The following is a 19,819-nucleotide window of genomic DNA, read 5'->3' as shown; positions in this document are numbered from 1 at the left end:
CCTGTTTTCATTCCACCTTGGGTAAATGGTCTTGAGCAAAGCATTGGCTGAAGAGAGTATTTTTCAGAACAGATAAAATGCCAGTCTTTTCAATTTGTGCACTCAGGGTACTATACCACCATCGCCATTTTTATTTGGAGAGACAAGCAATTCAACTGTTAGGACTAATAAGAGCATAGAATGTGTTTTTGAGAATGGCCGGATTTGTTAACACCCACTTCGCACTTCCTGAATTCTAAAGCCCCACAGCCCCGCTGCCTGTGAAGTACACGGGTCTCCGCATTCCGCCGCGGATATCCCTGGTGGATCTCTCTGCAGGACACGACACTGGCCCGCGGGCCCCGGGCCCCAGCGCCTCGGGCTCCCTCAGGAGGCCGCCCAGCGAGCGCGCCTTCTCTGTGGTGCACGTGGCCCGGGCTCAAGGGGCGGGTCGGCTCGCGCCAAGTGCGGCCGCGCAGCGGCAACTCGAGGCCCCATTGGCCGCCCCGGCGGGCGCCGCAGAGGGCTCGTGCACCAACGGTCCCCGGGTCGGCGGCAGCGGAGCGCTGGTTGGAGGGGGCAGGGCGGAGCGAAGGCCGCCGAAGGGTGGGGGGGAGATCGAGAACGGGGTGAGAGAGCCAGGCTCGGCGGGGCGAGGCCCAGGGCCCGGGCGGGGTGATGGAGGAGGCGCTGCTCTCCACCCCCATCAACCCCAACAACTTCCCCGCCAAGCTGTGGCGGCTGGTGAACAGCCCCCGGTACCGCTCGATCCGCTGGGACGGTCGCGGTGAGGGGCTGCTCATCGACCAGCCGCTCTTCGAGGCCGAGCTGCTCAGCCCGCCCGGGGCGGGGGCCGGGGGCGGTGGGGCCGGGGGCGCCGGCGGCGGCGGGGGCGGCGGCGTCGGGGGCGCCGGGGCCGAGCCCGAGCTCTTCAAAACCACCAACTTCACCAGCTTCATCCGCCAGCTCAACCTCTACGGCTTCCGCAAGGTGGTGCTGGGCGGGCCGGGCGCGGCGGGGCCCGGGCCGGCGCCGGGGGGCGGCGGGCCGGCGGGCGACGGGCCGCTCCACCACTTCCACAGCCCGCACTTCCGCCGCGACCAGCCGCAGCTGCTTGTGCACCTCAAGAGGCTCACCAGCGCCAACAAGGCCAAGCTGGCGGCCGGCCTGGAGGTGCCCTGCCGCCCGCCCAACCGCTTCCAGAGGCTCCTCATCACGTCGGCCTCGGCCTCGGCCTCCACCTCCCCGCTGCAGCACCAGGAGCCGCCGCCGCCGCCCTCGGGGCCCCGGCCGGAGCCGCAGGGTGAGTCCTGCCCTTCCTCCTCTGCCCTTGGCCAGCGGCAGGGCGCTCGGCCGTCGAGGGGGCAACCGCCGCGCCCGCGGGCATTTCCTCGGTGGTGTCAGGGAAGCGCCCGGGAGCCGCTGTCGGCCGTGCTTGCCGAGAAGTCGGCACGGCACCGGCATCGCCCCTCTTCCCGCCAGCACCTCTCCTGGACGGGGCCCATGGACGATGAGGCCCTTCTGTGTCCACTGGCGGTCACGGGGACCTCCGCGTTAGGCTGGCTTTCTTGAGTCTTCTCGGAACCCTCGTGGGCTCCAAACCTCTATCGCCATATAGCTTTTCGAGACCCGGTCTTTTCACAGCGAACACCTAAAAATAAGTAGGTCTTTGTTGAAGCCCTGGGTCTGGAAGAAATAGAACTGGCTCCTGCGTTCTGATAGGAAGCAGAACAGAGTTCCTATACAGGGTGAGGATATGGCAAAGGTCAAGGTGGGAAGGAACAGTCACAGCCGAGAGAACGTAGAACAGTTATGCCAGCCCAGGGAAAGTGGTGATCAGGGTACCTTGAGTGGCTGTGTGGGTGTCCTTGACGAGCCACGCTGTCTTCCACCCATTAACCCATCTAAGAAATCTTGGAAGAAGTGTTCTCACAGTGATCATATTGTAGGTTCCGGAGTAATGTGTAGAACCATAGGCGTTGTTTATATAACTTGAAAGCAAAAATATAGTAATATATTTTCCTGTTTTTACCAGGTATTGCTCATAGGTAGAATGAATTGGCTAAACAGTTCTTTCATAGTAGCTGGTTAGACCCAATCCTTATTTAAGGTGTTATGGTTAGACACAGGTAAAACCAAACGTGTGTGTGTGTGTGTGTACAACTGTCCAATTTTAGTTAAAAATGATTTTAGAAAGCTCATGTTTACAACCTTGGAATTTTTCACTGTTGGCTTTAGTCTTTCAGTTTTGAAAAAGTTTCTACTTGTAAGTCTGTATTTTGTTGCTGTTTAGTTGCTCAGTCATGTGCGGCTCTTCGCGACCCTATGGACTGCCAGGCTTCTCTGTTCTTCACCATCTCCCAGAGCTTGCTCAAGCTCATTGAGTCGGTGATGCCATCCAGCCATCTTGTCCTCTGTCATCCTCTTCTCCTGCTTTCAGTCTTTCCCAGCATCAGTGTTTTCTAATGAGTCAGCTCTTTGCATCAGGTGGCCCAAAGTATTGGAGCTTCATTCAGCATCAGTCCTCCAGTAAATATTCAGGATTGATTTCCTGTAGGACTGACTGGTTTTATCTTCTTGCATTCCAAAGGACTCTCAAGAGTCTTCTCCAACACCATAGTTCAAAAGCATCAATTCTTCAATATTCAGCCTTCTTTATGGACCACTCTCACATCGATACATTACAACTAGAAAAACCATAGCTTTGACTAGATGGATCTTTGTTGGCAAAGTAATGTCTGCTTTTTAATATGCTGTTTAGGTTGGTCATAGCTTTTCTTCCAAGGAGCAAGGGTCTCAATTTCATGGCTGCAGTCACCATTTGCAGTGATTTTGGAGCTCAAGAAAATAAAGTCTGTCACTGTTTTCATTGTTTCCTTCTCTACTTGCGGGGAAGTGATGGGACCAGATGCCATGATCTTAGTTTTCTGAATGTTGAATTTTAAGCCAGCTTTTTCATTCTTTTCTTTCACTTTCATTAAGAGGCCCTTTAGTTCCTCTTCGCTTTCTGCGGTAAGTATGGTGTCATCTGCATATCTGAAATTATTGATATTTCTCCCAGCAGTCTTGATTCCAGCTTGTGCTTCATCCATCCCAGCATTTCACATGATGTACTCTGCATAGAAGTTAAATAAGCAGGGTGACAATATACAGCCTTGACATACCCCTTTTCCCAGTTTGGAACCAGTCTCAATTTGTTCCATGTCCAGTTCTAACTTGCTTCTTGATCTGCATACAGGTTTCTCAGGAGGCAGGTCAGGTGGTCTGGTATTCCCATCTCTTGAAGAATTTCCCACAGTTTGTTGTGATCCACACAGTCGAAGGCTGTAGCATAGTCAGTGAAACAGAAGTAGATGTTTTTCTGAAATTCTCTTGCTTTTTCTATGATCTAGCAGTTGTTGGCAATTTGATCTTTGGTTCCTCTGCCTTTTCTAAAACCAGCTTGAACATCTAGAAGTTCTCAGTTCACGTATTGTGTTGAAGCCTAGCTTGGAGAATTTTGAGCATTACTTTGCTGGCATGTGAGATGAGTACAACTGTGCGGTAGTTTGTACATTCTCTGGCACTGCCTTTCTTAGGGATTGGAATGAAAACACCTTTTCTGGTCCTGTGGCCACTGCTGAGTTTTCCAAATTTGCTGGCATATTGCACTTTCACAGCATCATCTTTTAGGATTTGAAACAGCTCGACTGGAATTTCATCACCTCCACTAGCTTTGTTTGTAGTGATGCTTCCTAAGGCCCACTTGACTCCAGGATGTCTGGCTCTAGGTGAGTGATCATACCATTGTGGTTATCTGTATCATTAAGATCTTTTTTGTATAGTTCTTCTGTGTGTGTTTGTCACTTCTTCTTAATATCTTCTGCTCTCTTAGGTCCATACCATTTCTGTCTTTTATTATGCCCATCTTTGCATGCAGGTCTATGTTTACTCAAACTTTAAAAACTCTCTGTGATAGAAAATTACTTTGACTTTTAAAATTATTTTCAACTTGATTTCTAATACCCTCCCCCTTCTTCCAGGAAGGTGAGGGTGGCAATATTTCCTCTCCTTGTTCAAAGAGTAGGTGATGTGCAGCAGCATACCAAGAGAGCAACAGGATATAATCATGAGAATTCATTCTTTACCTTCAACCAGGAGAGTAATAGAGACATTTTCATCGGTGTTAACAGAGATTTAACATAAAAGTGTCTGGCTTACTTTTCGGTTATGGGAAAATGTTAAATATACAAATAAAAGTAACACTGTGTTCAGTTTAATGTAAGCCCAGGGTTAGGAATGAGCAATCTTCATTTGGAATTTAGAAGATGGATTAGGTTGTGTATCTGTGGAGTTTAGAAGATAAGGGATTAGGTTAGAGTTCTAGGAACTAGTTGGAAAAGTAGCAGTGGCATAGGAATGTTCTAAAGGAATTCTAAAGGAATATTAAGCCACTTCCATGTGATGTCCACTGATTTTGGTGGGGAATCAAATGGAGAAAGACAGTGGGTACAATACCTTGGCATTCATTTAGATACTTGTTTTTTCAGATTGTGTATCTGGTGGGCATAAGGAGAAAAGACTGAAAATGTGTTCTTGGGAAAAACAGGATGACTACTTCAAAGAAAGAAACACACAGCATACATAGAGACCAATTCTTGCTCACTTTTTCCTCTTCTCTGGTTTCTTTTTCCCCTGCCCTATCCAGTTGTAGTTTAAGTATAGAGTTCATTTCAGTTGAAGAAGCTCAGGGGCTATGTAGAATCTGATTTTCCTCACTTATAGTTCGGTTGGCCAGCATTTTAAAGATTATCTGTTGAAAAACATAAATTTAATTCATACTTTTTTGGTATATTAATACATCAGTTCATATATACCTCCATTATCTTAGTTTTCATACGTTTCATACATTCTGCCTGTTGGTATGTATAGAAAATATGTCAGGTGTGGATTGTCCACCACATAGACTTGGTTCACTAGGAAATTGTGTCACTGATTTGGGTGGAATGTAATTCTAAGTTTAAGAATACAGGTCCAACTTTGTTTTTGCTCTGTTTCCATGTTCTAGGTCCTTGGTTCCTCTCTTTTGGCTCACTAATTTTTATTGTGCTTAATTCTTGATTATATGCCTGACTGTACTGCCCCTTCATTTCCTTTTTGTATTCTGTGTTCTACTGCAGCTTCTGATTTAAATACTTCTCTTTTGCAGTAGAATCCTCTGTGTTAGGACCTGGTTCTTTCACCTAGGTCCATTGAGCCAGTTGTCCTGTTCACCTTCTGAGAATGTTGTTCAGTCGGTAAGGCATGTCTGACTCTTTGTGACTCTATGGACTGCAACATGCCAGACTTCCCTCCTTCACTGTCTCCCGGAGTTTGGTCAAACTCATGTCCATTGAGTCGGTGATGCCATCCAACCGTCTTATCCTCTGCCACCCCTCTGTAGTTGATAAGAAATGTGAGGGTCACGTGTTTTGCCACTATTGTTATCTTGTTTTTATTGGCAGTTTATTTCATAATATTTGTTAAAGCTTTCTAAACTAACTCTCAAGAACCAAGTTTTGGGAAAGAGGCAAGTTCTCTCCTGGGGACTGATTAGTTCAGATTCACTTTTACAGATGGAATAGAAAGAACAACAGAAATTCAGCCTACCTTACATTTTTAGGGTCCTGGATTTAAACTTTGCCAAATATATATCTTAGATGTCCTGGAGACATGTAGGTGATGTTCTATAAAGTTGGTAGACTAGAACCCTGCGAAGTAACCTCTAACAGAAGAATAAGAGCTGAACATGTGTTAGTTCTTAATTAAAAACAAAAAACAAATGTCCTTCTAATTTGTGTCCTATGTCCTTATATTAGCAGTAAATAAAATATGTAAATATTTGGGCATCACTCAGAATTTATCATAGTAGAAGTAGAATTGTATTTTAATTCAGATCTAAATTAGAATTTGAGAAATCAGGGTAGAGTATTCTTTAATGATCTATTGTTATTGACAATCTAAAAATTCATCAACAACTTAAAGAGGGTAAAGAAGGGTTAGTGAGCTATTCCACACTCTAGCAATATAAAGTTTTAGCATCCAAGAAAAAAAAAAAAACAAGTGATGGGCAGTTTGGGACCTCACAAACAAAAAATGTTTCTTTAAGTCTTAAAGCAAAGAATTGTCAGTGGCAGTTCAAAGTGTGTATGCATGTGTTTGCTAATCAGCATAAAAACTATTTTATATTTTAAAAGTAGTTTTTAAGAGGTGTATCATTTAAATACATTTAATCTTCTGAAGGAGACTTTTTTGGTCCATTAGATTTTTTTCTCCATTAGCTCTTGACTTTTTTGTTTGTTTTTTGTTTCTTATTTTAAACTTTTTACTTTATACTGGAGTATAGCCAATTACCAATGTTGTGACAGTTTCAGGTGAACAGCAAAGAGACTCAGTCGTCCATGGATACATGTATCCACTCGCCTCTAAACTCCCTTTACATCCAGATTGCCACATAACATTGAACAGAGTTCCCTGTGCTACAGGATAGGTCCTTGTTGGTTATCCATTTTGTGTGTACATGTCTGCCCGGAACTCCTATATTTGCTTATGTTTGGCATTAATGATTTATTCTTTTTAAATTTTAAGAGTTTATTTGAGCAAAATCAATTTGAATCAGGCAGCGCCAAAACAGAAGTGGTTATGAGCACTTCCTAATGCTTCATTCTTTAGAAGAAATCAAACATTAGAGGAATACTAGAACAAAAGATGTATAACATATTTAAATATTTGGAAAAGTAGGCATGTAAGTGCCATCTTTAGCAGATGAGTAGCACGTAAATTAGACTTTCCCTCTGTTTTATAGATTATAGGTATATTTTTTATATATATTTTATTTATATAGATATAGCTTAATACAACAAAAACAAATTGAAAAGGCTTTGTGAACCACATAATTTAATGGGTAAAATCCTTTCTAGGAATAAATTAGACTAGCTTTATCGTCAAGAACTACAGTCTTTAAAATAAGTTCAGCTTGCAACTTTTATATTTTCCTTTTCTTCATTCTGTAGTATTGCTCTTTCTCTCTCTTCCTCATCTCCACTGATTAATTCCTTTCTACCTTGCAAGACAAGAGAAAGCAAATATAGGAATCTCTTGTCCTGAGTGTGTGGATTTTTAACAGACTCTCGAGGTGATTCAAATGTAAGTCAATGTTTGAGAGCCATTGATATCTAGGAAGGGACTAGAGATACTCTGAAGAAAAAGAGACCATGGAAAATTTTTGATTCAGGAATGAACAAGTCAGAGTTTCTAAGCTTGACTTTTCTGCAAAGATTGTTATTAAAATTTGTTTAAAAATTGAAAGGGAGCAAAGAACATGAAATTTCTTTTTGTGTGATAATTTTTATTTTTCCCATACTTAACATCTTTCGTGAATATGGTTGAGTGCTTATTTTTGTACCTATTATTAAGATTCCCAAATGATTTAGAAGACCAAATGGAATTTCTAAAACTTCTAGGAAGTACTGGTAGTTTACAGATTGGGAAAATCTGGGTCAGTCAGTTGAAGTGAAAGGTAAGATGACGTTTAACCTTTGATTTAATGTTAGAGTTTGGCCACTTTGTCTCTTATCACAATCATATTGACAACCAAACAAAATTTGTATGATTATTTTTTCAGCATTATATTTGTAATTTCATATTGTGTGTTCTGAGCTTGTTTTTACCAATAAATTTCTGTTGTGTTGAGAATGGCTGGAAACTCAGCATATTCACAAGTGAAGAGTAATGTATGTTTTGTGACTTTTGGTTTACTGTGTCTGGTGGTGTAATATAAAATTAGTAAATGTGCTCTTCCTCTTTTATGCAGGACCAGTGGCCGTAGGACAGTTTCACCGGTCGTTCCGGCGAGATAGTTTGTCTCCTTACTCCTACGTATCGACTTCATCCCACAACCACAGTACTTTTCCTCTGAAAGGTTTAGATCGGACCCCGATCCCTCCTAGAACATGGCAGAACTCTCTTGGAATGCACCCAGGACAAGTGGAAACGTCTCCCACTTTTTCAGATAAAGGGGTTCCATTTCCTGTACTACAGAGGTTTCCAACTGAGGTTACGTATACCCTGCAGCCCAGTGCCACATCTGTACACGTTCAGCAAGGTCCTCAAACAATGGTCAGCTCCTCCCAAAAATATAGTAACTACACACCCTCAGCGCAGTACTCCCAAGCCTACTATCCAACAGGTATGAGAAATTCAAATTCAATGGTTTCTTTTAAGGTGCCTGATAATGAGAGCTTACATTTTTTAAAATGTATTTTTGTATGCCTGAACAAAACTAGGAATGTGCACCTAGGAAATGTCAAAGATTTCTCATGAGTACTCATTTTTTTAGCAATATGTGAAATTTCATTATGTTCTTAAAGGCTGTGAAAATTGTTGTGTATGTTTTTAGTGAAACTTTGGTATCCTCAAAATATGTTCTGGTAAGACTTAGTACACCAGATCTTGGTATAACACTGTTCTTGGTGTAGTAGTTTTTTGTGGTTTTTTTTCTTTTAGAAAAAAATACTTATATTACATATTATTTATTTTTTAGTTATATATGTGAGACTACCTCATAATGAAATCATCTTAGTATCTCAGTAATGAAGTTTAATAAAAGAGCCTACTCACCATCTCTTAAGACTAAATTATATTCTTTTAATAAAAATGTAATGGTGTGGTTTGGCAGTGCAATCCCTGCAGGGTTAATCTCAGCCAGCGAATAGCTGGGAGTAGCCGAGAGAAGAGGCTGACAATGACAGCTGACCTAGAGCTCAGCCAAGGGCATGGAAGACCTGCCAGTAGAGCTCAGGCCACTCATTGGGAACCCATGTGATAGTGACCATCCATTTAGGGATACATTTTTGCAGAATGATAATGTTACCATTTAATTAAAAACAATTTATTGTTTTGCAGAAGCACCATAGAGGTGATATATATTTTCATTATTGTTTACACAGAGTGATGAAATGGGGCAATAGAAAAAAGTCAAGGGTCAAGGCTTTCAGAAAAGACCAGGAAGAGAAAAAAGGGGGCAGTCCTTTGCCTTTTGAATTAAGAATGTAGGCATATTAATGAAGTACAGCTGGAAGCAGTCTCCAGAGGTATTTTTGTTAGACCACTTTTCCCAAGCAGGACGAAATGAAAAACTAAAATAAGTGGGAGGCGTGTAAATTAGATAAGGAGGTTAAATGATTGGTTGTCTTTTAAAAGCTGTAAATTTGGAAACTGTTCCATTTATAATAATGCTGGTAATATGCAACCATGTTTGTTTATTATTGATTGGCTCATTGCATTCTACCTAAATACAGACAGTAAAAGGGATTGCTTTATTTTCTCAAAGTACTTAAGTTCAATAATATTAAAATAATAAAACCAGAGGTTAAATTAGATTGAGTTTTATAGATTTTTGGAGCTGCTACTGTTTTGGTGGATGGAGAAGGATAAGGGGAAGAAAGTATATGGAGTAAGATGATATAGCACTTAATTATTTGCCTATTAGAAATTTTAAAAATCTTTTAACCTTATATATAAAAAAAGTGGAGGTCTAAGTCTCTTTTTTTCGGACTTTCAGCCAGTTCTTTGAAGAACAAAAATATCTGGGTGATCTTGAAAGCTAGAAGATGACATTGGTGTTATATATCTTATGTATAGCAACAAATAGTGTCAGAGTTTCCTGAGGGATTTTTAATCAATATTTTGATAAATTAGGCATTTCTATCTAAATTATAATTTGGCTGCAATCCATAAATGCATAGAATAGATATATATGAGAGAGAGACAGTCTGTGTTTTTCTTATACTTGCTTTACATTCTATAGCCCATCAACTGGACAACACCCCTGTCTCTCTTCCTTTTAGCAATGAATGTCTCTCTTTCTTTTCCTAATCTCCCTTAAATGCCCCTCCTTTACACTACTAAAAACTTCTGGGGAGTTGAAATTTAGGAGGACTACAACAGGAAGAGAAATGTGCTTGGCCTTCTAACTTGGGATTTTGGAGAAATTTTCCTATGTACGTATTAGATACGGTGGTTAGGTTCCATACTACTATTAGTGCTGCCATTAAGGTACGGATGGTTATAGTTCGGCTTAGGAGCCAAACTAGCCTGTATGATGATGTTTCTACAGGAAAATGTATTCCAAATTCCAAACAATCCTCTTAGAAACTCCTAGTTCTAAATTTTATAAGAACTAGTTGTATCTTATTAGAAAATACTATAAATAGTTAATATTATTCATTCATTATAGAAGTACTATTTGTTAAATTATTACAATTTAGGATCTATGTCATTTAAAAAATATTTTGTGTTAGCTTGGATTTAAATTTATAAATAAATTTATTAATTTGATAATTACATTGAAAATTGTCTCCAGGAGTCCAAGATAAGGACTAGAAAAGAGGCACGTTAAAAGAACAAGTGCTGCTGACGTTTTGATAGTATAGAGTGCATATGAAACAGAATCTTGTATTATCTGAATTTTTGTTTTGTCTTCTTTGATATGGATGATTGAAATTACCGTGAAGGTTCTGAGGTTATAAGAAAAAGAAATCTCATGATTTCATGATGAATTCTAATATATAGAGTAGTTCTATGATATAATGTAGGCAAAATTGCTTTGAACATTCTGAAGTACTATAGAAATAAAAAGTTGTATTGTTCAATACAAAAGACCTGCTATGGAACGGAAAGAAAATGCCAAAGAAATAACTGTACAAGTACTTAATTCCTCCAAATCTTAGGTGAAGGACGCAAAACGTAGTGAGCAGTTTAACCAATATTTAGTGAATTCTTGTTTGTGAAGGGCTTTACAAATGACTACCAAAGTTAAGTAAAATACTACTCTCAGAGGCAGGATAATAATCACTCTCAATCCAGCTTTCCAAATCCTAATAATAAAGTAACTAATTTTGGAATAATGATCATACTTTAATCCTTTCAAAGTGAATTATATGACTTGAGATTTGGATCAAATTTTAGTAAAAAAAAACAATACTCAACTTCATTTAAAAATTAGTTATATTGAAAATAAACCTGGATCTGGTCTTCATGGGGTATAACCAGTAAAATTTGTATTTTGTAATATTTCATAAATTATTTCTCTAGTAAAGCCAAACTTGGAAACTATAAAAAACTGCTCTCAAGACTGACTCATAAATGGACTCACCTCAGTTATTACATTTGCCCTTCCTCTCTTGAAGCATCTGTTTTCTTTGCCCAGCTTATTTACATTTTTTCCACTCTTAACCGCTTCTTCAAAGACAAAATGTTATAGATCCAGCATTAGAGGGCTCTTTCTAGTCTTGCCCTATCTTGAATTCAGTTTTCTTCTCTAATGCTGTTTTCAGGGTGCTACTATAATTTAATTTCCCCCTTTTTTTTTTTATAAAAAAACTTATTTTAGACCTTTTTGTTTTGCTCATTCTGTATTTGAACATACATAAGAATATTAGTATATTCATATTTATAGACGGAATCCTGTATTGAGGAATTGTTTTCCTTTGACTCATGTTGTAAAAGTCAAAGTTAACTTTGACTTTTTTCCCAAGTTAAGTTTTAAGCTCAAAGCAGTGATTGGTGATTTGTAGCTGCCCTTTGTCTTGTATTTTATTTAGCAAATATTTGTGTAGCAGTCACTGTGACCAGGTACTATACTGAGTGCTTTCCAAATATGAATTCATTTAATCCTCAAAACAACTTTATAAGATAGGGAATGTAGTTATCCCCGTTTCATAGATTAGAAGCCGAAGCACAGCTCAGCACAGGCAGGGCTAGGAAACAAATCTAGGCAGATTCTTTCGAGTTCATTCTTTCAGCCATTATGCTCTGCTTGCTGCCGCCGGCCTGCTTGTAATACAGAGAGGACATTTTGTTTGTTTTGCTTTTCTTCTGAGAGACTCTTTCCTGATATGCCTCTTCCCCAGAGTTAGTCCCTTCCAGATAGGGTAGGTGACAGATGCTGGTCAGGGGGACCTCGCCTTCTGTTCTACCTATGGCAGGGCGCTGACCCTGGGCTGTTGACTCTCTGCTCGAGCAGAGAGACAGACTCCATCCAGCTGCTAGAGTGGGATATTCAGTCTGCAGCTGTGTCTAATTCATTTCTGTATCCCCCTGCACCTGGTGTAGTGCTTGGCCATAATGGGCTCTCAGTAAATATTTATTGAGTAAATGAAGTAATTCTAGCCTCAGCTTTGCAGTTAGTCATCTGATGGACATTGTGACCTTCTGTGGATTATTTCATGTCACTCGGTTTCAATTTCCCTTTCCAAAAAGTGGCAGTAATAGTTTGGGTCTGGGATTAAATGAATTAATGTCTAGAATTTGAATAGACTTCAAAATTTAAAACACTTAAAAACTTTATATTTACATATAAAGGATAACATATTTTAAAAGCCGTATTTCAAATGAGCCTAGCTACTAACACTTTAAAGGCTGACTGAAGTGATTTAAAAGAATATGCCGCTCTCATGAAGGTGCATGTGTTTTATTATTTTAAAAATTTTCTGAACAGACTCTTGGGCAAAGAAGGTTGATTATTACTGTTTTGAAGTACATTAAATTTTAAACATTTGATCTTTAGGCTTTTCATTCTATATAATGTACATAAATAAGCATAGAATATGAAGTTATAAGAACTTTCTGATGCTCTGGGAGCCTGTATTGTCAGTTTCTCTGAAAAGGTCTGATTTCGTTCTTATGGAGAGAGGGACTTGACGTAGATACACTAGGAGGATTTTTAAGCAAAAGCACAATTTTATTTTCTTTTCATTGAGGTAAAATACATATAGGATTGACCGTTTTAGCCATTTTTAAGTGTACAGCTCTGTGGCATTAAATACGTTCGCAGTGTTGTACTAGCGTCACCACCATCCTTTTCTAGAACTTTTTCGTCTTTCCCCAGCTGAAACTCTACCCAGTAAACACTAACTTCACGTTCCCCTCTTGCCATCTTGTGGCGACTGCCATCCTACTTTCTGTCTTAAAGAATCTGATAACTCTAGGAACCTCATATGAAGGCAGTCGTGTATTTGTGCTTTTGTGATTGGCATCTTTCACTTATTCCGAGTCATTGATATTGTGGCATGAGTCAAAATCTCCTTTTTAAATGCTGAATAATTTTCTGAAATTTCCACGTATATGGACCACATTTTATTTGTCAGCTCACCCGTTGATAGACACTGGGTTGCTTCCACCTTTTGGCTATTGGTGCTCTGAACTTGGTTCTACAGTTATGTGTTCTGCTTTCACTTCTTTTGGTTGTAGACTCGAATACCATTTCTTTACCTCTCTGTAGATGAGGAGATGTTGGGGTTCTAGTTGCTGTAGTAACTTACCTTGAAATTAACTTTACTATTAAGATATTTTTCCTTTTGAGTATTTCTTCACTGTTGATACTGTACTATTTCAGAGTAGCTTGAAGTCCAAACCATTTTAATTACCTACATTGAATAAATTGGTAACCATGAATAATAAATAGGTAACCATGAATTACCTACATTGGATAAAGTATATGAACTTGTTTTCCTAACCTATAGTGGATGTGAAAATTTTTACCTTTAGATAAATTTTCAGTAATTTATTTTTACCATAAAAGATGTCATCAACTCTTAAATATGAAATAGAAATTTTTCACCATTTCCAGCTTTTTATTCTACATGCGATTCAGTGCCTTAAATGAACACTGCCTTCAGAAAGACACTGAAGATCTTTATGGAGATGAACGTGTCTTCACAGTGATAAACTCAGTTTTAGAAGTGTTAGTACTTTCACAGTGCTTTCCTAATACACACTAGATTAGTTTGTCATGTATGGAGCACACAGTTGTATTTTTATACTAGATTTTCATATCCAGTGAACTCATTAATACTTTGCTTTGTTCTGTTTTGTTGACTGTATGAAGTAGGACTGCACTGGTAAGGAACTAGCCATTGAGGAGTCTTTTTGGATTACCTATTCACCTCCCTTTCTTCATGCAGGCACCTTTCTACTTTCCATTTGTAACTGGACACTTGAAAGGACAGTCACTATTTTGCTGTTTCCTTAGATACCAAATCAGCTATCAACTATTTATTAATATAGTCACTTATATGTTATATTTTCAGAGAAGGCAATGGCACCCCACTCCAGTACTCTTGCCTGGAAAATCCCATGCACGGAGGAGCCTGGTAGGCTGCGGTCCATGGGGTCACTAAGAGTAGGGCACGACTGAGCGACTTCACTTTCTTTTTTCACTTTCATGCATTGGAGAAGGCAATGGCAATCCACTCCAGCACTCTTGCCTGGAGAATCCCAGGGACAGCAGAGCCTGGTGGGCTGCCATCTATGGGTTCGCACAGAGTTGGACACGACTGAAGCGACTTAGCATGTTATATTTTATTGTTGTATATTCTGTGTTATTTTTTCAAGAAATTTATTTTAAGGTACACTTTAAACAGCTATTCAAAATGTGTGAACAGTGGCATCAGATTGTTTATAGCACTATCAGAAAAATAAAGCTAATACCTTTCATTGATTTATTTGTAACAAAACACTTTTATGGTGCCCTGATGGGTGAAAGATCCCTTGGAGGAGGAAATGGCAACTCACTCCAGCATTCTTGCCTGGAAAATTCCATGGACAGAGGAGCCTGAGGATCTGCAGTCCATGGGTTCACAAAGAGTCCAACATGACTGAGCACACGCACGTGCGCGATGGGTGAAAATCTACAGCCCCTGACTGAGTCCTTTCTGCCACTAGGGGGCTGTTTTCTTTAGCTGTTAAAACTGGAAAAAGATCCCAGTTGTTTTCAGTTTCAGCAAACCCCGTAGACCCCTCCGTAGCTTTTTGGATTTAACTTATTTCCCAGGGTATTTATGCTTTTAAATATTCTGGGAAACAAAATTCCAATACGAAAAATTTTAATTGTGTATTTGAATAATCTCCAAGGATATGGGAAGTGACAGCTGCTTGACTTTTATGTAGCCATCCTAGTAATATCTGGCTTTTTTAACCACTGGAATTGTTAAAATTATGTAATTCAGAAAACATCAACCCTTATATTCTTATTTGAACTAGAATTCTAACCATTATTTTAATTTTTTATTTCCATGTGTAAAATTTAATGCCTTAAAATACACATGATATAATAAAATATTTCTCTTATACCTTTATAAACTTCTGACATTTTAAAAATCCATAGTCAGTAATGGATAAAAAGGGAACCATTTTGATGAATTTTTGCAATTGTTAATTTACCTCAAAGATTACAGAATGAGATTATTTAGTAATTTTACTAGCATATTCAGAATATGAGAAATGTGGACCAAAAATGTTGCCACCTGTAAATAAGACACCTTAAAAATATTCCACAAGTGGAGTTCTAGTAAAATTAAAGTATTAAATTTTAGGAAGAAAGATTAGGGAAATATCATGATACATTAAAGAGGATGTACTTTGCAGTTTGATGATTGCCTCTGTCACTATCAGCGTTGTGAACTTTCAGCACATTGTTTAACATCCCTGAGCTTTAATTTCCTGATTTTTGTAAAGTAATGTTCATATCTCATTCAGTTGTTTGGATTAAATGAGGCAATACATGTAAAGGACCTTGGACTGTACCTGGAATATGTTAGGTGCTCAGTAAATGTCATACTCTCTTTAATCCAAAGGTGTGATGTTAAAACTGATTCTCATTCGTTCTGGAGATTCTCTCTCTGGAAGAGAGGAGACTCAACCAATTATTAAGGCTGCATCTGTAAGTATGGGGACTTCCCTGGTAGCTGAGCTGGTAAAGGGGTTGCCTGCAATGCAGGAGACCCCAGTTTGATTCCTGACTTGGGAAGATCTGCTGGAGAAGGGATATGCTACCCACTCCAGTATTCTTGGGCTTCCCTGGTGGCGCAGCTGGTAAAGAATCCTCCTGGAGTGTGGGAGACTTGGGTTTGATCCCTGAGTTGGGAAGATCCCTGAAGATCTTCTGGAGAAGGGAATGGCTACCCACTCCAGAATTCTGGCCTGGAGAATTCTGTGGACTATTCCATGGGGTCACAAAGAGTCGGACACGGCTGAGTGACTTTAACTTCACTGTAAGTAAGACTATACCAGTACAAAGAATTCAGTCTTTTCATGGTATCCTAACTATATAAAGAGGAAGTTTGGAAAATGTATTTCCTTAGCTAAAATCATTAGCTCTTTGTATACTGATTGCTTACTGTATGCCAGTGTTGTTCTTAGTAGGTACTGTTATTATTCCTGTTCTATTAATAATAGGATACAGAAATGGAAGCCCAAAGGGATTAACCTTATTCCAGTTATGTTCTTGTTCTTTAGTCACTAAGTTGTGTCTGACTCTTTTTCAACCCTATGGACTGTAGCCTGCCAGGCTCCGCTGTCCTTGGGATTTCCCAGGCAAGAATACTGGAGTGGGTTGCTGTTTCTTTCTCCAGGGTGTCTTCTTGACCCATGGATTGAACCTGCATCTCCTGCGTTGGTAGGCAGGTTCTTTACCAGGGAAGTCACCAGGGAAGCCTCAGGTTTATATAGCTAGGCTCCAAAGGCAGACAGTCTAGCTCTAGGTCTGAATTCCTAACCACTTGGCTAAATGAATAAAACAGTTTTTTCCATAGATTTAACTGGATGCATTGTACATTCAGTAGGAGTGTTTGGAGAGTTTTTATACTTGTTTTATACTTAAAAACACACCTTCCTCCAAATGTTTGTTACTATTAAAATGATTGAAATAATTATTTTAGAATTTTGAATATGTTCTGATATTTTCAATAAAAGGAAATTACTACTTTCATTAAGAATAAACGTTTGATTAGAAATGTAGCAAAATACTTAGATGCTAAAGGATTCATTTATAAAAGTAGAAATGACCCTTTTAAGTGACTTTTAGTATTGCTTTATTCCTGTTTGTTTTCAACAAATAATGGCACGCCATTGGACTAAATGTATTGCACCCACAAAGGAAAGCCTGGGGGAGATTTTGCTCCAGGTTGAAAGAGAGGCGCGCCTTGAAGGCCGCGGGGGCGTACGTGGGTTGACAGCTCTCTGTCTGGCTTTGTTGCAGCTGTGCTGCAGTGCTGCTCGCCTCCCACCCGCGTGGACGCGCTCAGTAGCTGTGTCGCCCCCCCTGCCGCCTCCTACGCACACTGCAGCTACTTTCAGGTAAGAGGCTGGGCGCCGCGGACAGTCTCTGCATCAGGGACAGTACAGTTACCCAGTTGACCACACACAGTTTCAGCCTGTAATTTTATCTTAATGAGTAGCCAGAGGTAAGCTGTGGATTATGGCCTCAGTTTTTCTCAATTCTAAGGAGAAAAAAAAAAAAAAAAAAGAGTTGACGTAAGTAATGTCTGAGGATTCTTCCAGGCCTACGCTGTCTCTTCTGGGCCTCCTCTTAGGCACCTAGCCACATGTAGGATATTTAAACTGAAATTAATTAAAGTTAAATAAAATTTAAAAATCATTCCTCAGTCACTAGCCACATTTCAGATGCTTAATAGTTTTGTATGGCTAGGGGCTACTGAATTTTATAGCACACAGAACATTTTCATCATTGCTGACAGTTAGTTGAAACAGTGTTGTTCAACTAACTGTCAGCAGTGGTAAAACTGACTACCGTGGTAAAATAATTCATTTTTCCAGGTAAGCTCTAAAAGTATATAAATCACCAAATGACAGATCTTTCCAAGATAGCACAGATAATTACTTTTTTTTTTAAGGAGAAAGGGAAAATGATGTAAAAAATGAGAAAGCCCCTGTGTTGTCAACACCACACTTCAATCATTTTCTCATTATTTATTAGGAAGCAATTTCTTTGATCTAAATGTTGTAGACTACCAGTTTTAGGATAAAATTAAATCCTGTTTGTATTTTTATGTTGCAGTTGCTTAGAGATTGGAATTGTTTTCCTTTGATATCATGTAATCATGATAGTTTCCACTCTTAAGAAAATACCTTATTAGTGGCATTCCAGTACTCAAAAGAGCATTCCTTTTTTTAATTTAGAAAATAAACATTGGAAATCAAATTATAATGAGATTGTTGTTTGGAGAGTACAGAATCCAATCAAGGGGACTTAGATGGACATATTTAATGACAGATACCATCAAGCATGTTAGTCAAGCTGTTTCATTTCCACTGGAAAGACATGTCTGTCTCACAAATTAGATGATCTTATCTGGAGATTCAGGGATTCTCTACCCTGGGTCATACTAGAGATACTGTGTTGGTGTTTTTTGATTATATTTTATGTTTTAAAAAGTCATTTAAAACATCTTTAAAGACGTTTTCTTACTGCAAAGGCAATACATGTTGATTGTAGGAAAACAGAGGTAAGTAGACATAAAACTTTTAATTTAAAAAGCTTTCTTAAATTATGTGTTTGTTTATTTCGGGTGTGCCGCATCCTCACTGCTTGCTTTGCGCTGACTTCCTCTACGGTGATGAGCGGGGGCTTCTCTCCCTTATGGCTCAGGGCTGCCCATCGCTCTGCTCTGTCCTGTTGCAGACGACAGGCTCCGCGCTCCTGGCCTTCAGGACTTGCAGCGCCCGGGCTCTGTAGTCATGCCATTCGGGCTCTAGTTGCCCTGCAACGTGTGGAGTCTTCCTGGACCAGGGATAGAGCCCGTGTCCCCTGCATTGGCGGGTGGATTCTTACCTACTGCATCACCAGGGAAGTCTGACATAAAATTTTTGAATGGAAAAAAGGGAAGTGTTTCAGGTGCCATTCTGGAAATAGCTGCGGCTAAGTTTTGCTGGACTGTAGATGTGGCGACTGTGCATGAGTGGCCCATATATTGTAATGGTTAAGAGCAAGAATTCTGGAGTCAGGCGAACCTAGGTTTGAAACCTGGCTCTGTTAGTTATTTCATTGTGACTTTGAATAAATTATGAAGCTTCTCTGAACTTCAGTTCCACTATTTGGAAATGGACATTATCACATTTCATTGACCTCTTATGAGGATTAAATGAAATAATGTAGAGAAAGCACTTTGTGTATGCCTAGCACATAGTAAGAACTCAATAAATGGTGTATAGCTATAGTATAATAGCTTGATATTTAAGCCATTTAAATTTACATTTTGGCATTAGTGGCCTTCGAATTATTGATACAATCTTTGTAGTGTGTTTGGAGACATTGACTCACTACCTATTTTATTCAATTGTAACTCTTCCGTATCTTATGTTTATAACCTGATATAGTCAACAAACAATTATTGAATACCTACTCTATGCAAAGCTCTGCATTTGGTAACAACTCATTACATGTTTTGTTTAATCGTTACTTCAGAATTCTGTGTTCATAGCTTGAGGTGGTTTTTCATCAGATGTAATTGTGCATAGTACTGTGTATAAGAGAATGCATCTTAAAGATATCAGTCTAAAAGTGACAGCTATTTTAATCAGTTGTTTTAGTATTAAAATAATCTCAACAAGGGACATTTGATATTCCATCCATTTTTCCCCCAGATTATTTGGAACGGAATATCAGTATCTCCCTCTGAATCTGTTGAAGCGTTGGTGGACTTGAGAGCAGCCTGTGTTTACTTCCTTACTACATTCCTAAAACAGTGTATGTTTTTGTCTGTCAGCCTTTCCGAAAGACTTTTTACATAGACATTTTTATCAGCAAATAAGTATTTGGATACTGTAGCTTTTTTTTGATTTTGTGTGCTTTAACCCTGAAAATTATTGGTCCATTCCAATATTAAAACTTAGCATAGCGGTTGATGTACAATAGTTCGTGTGCTAATGCTAACAGTAGAGTTAAAGGAACCACTGCCGAAAACTTGACTGGCATTCAGGTTTTCTTAGTGAACTTCAAGTTAAATTCATGTTTAGCATTCAT

The 19,819-nt window shown here is 39.4% G+C and overlaps 1 protein-coding gene across 1 annotated transcript in view; it reads left to right on the top strand.

Annotated features, from left to right (window-relative positions):
• Positions 1–657: 657 nt before the first annotated feature.
• Positions 658–19,819, top strand: part of HSF5 (heat shock transcription factor 5) — a 50,741-nt gene continuing 31,579 nt past the window's right edge. Inside the window, exons 1-3 of the mRNA XM_069602600.1 lie at positions 658–1,282; positions 7,811–8,185; positions 17,036–17,133. Of these exons, the coding sequence (XP_069458701.1) occupies positions 658–1,282; positions 7,811–8,185; positions 17,036–17,133 (1,098 nt within the window). The remainder of the gene's footprint in view (positions 1,283–7,810; positions 8,186–17,035; positions 17,134–19,819) is intronic.

The sequence above is a fragment of the Ovis canadensis genome, chromosome 11, assembly GCF_042477335.2.
Source record: "Ovis canadensis isolate MfBH-ARS-UI-01 breed Bighorn chromosome 11, ARS-UI_OviCan_v2, whole genome shotgun sequence".
In the NCBI taxonomy this organism is placed as follows: Eukaryota; Metazoa; Chordata; class Mammalia; order Artiodactyla; family Bovidae; genus Ovis; species Ovis canadensis.
Note: the sequence above shows the minus strand (reverse complement) of the source record. Positions and strands in the feature narration are given on the sequence as shown.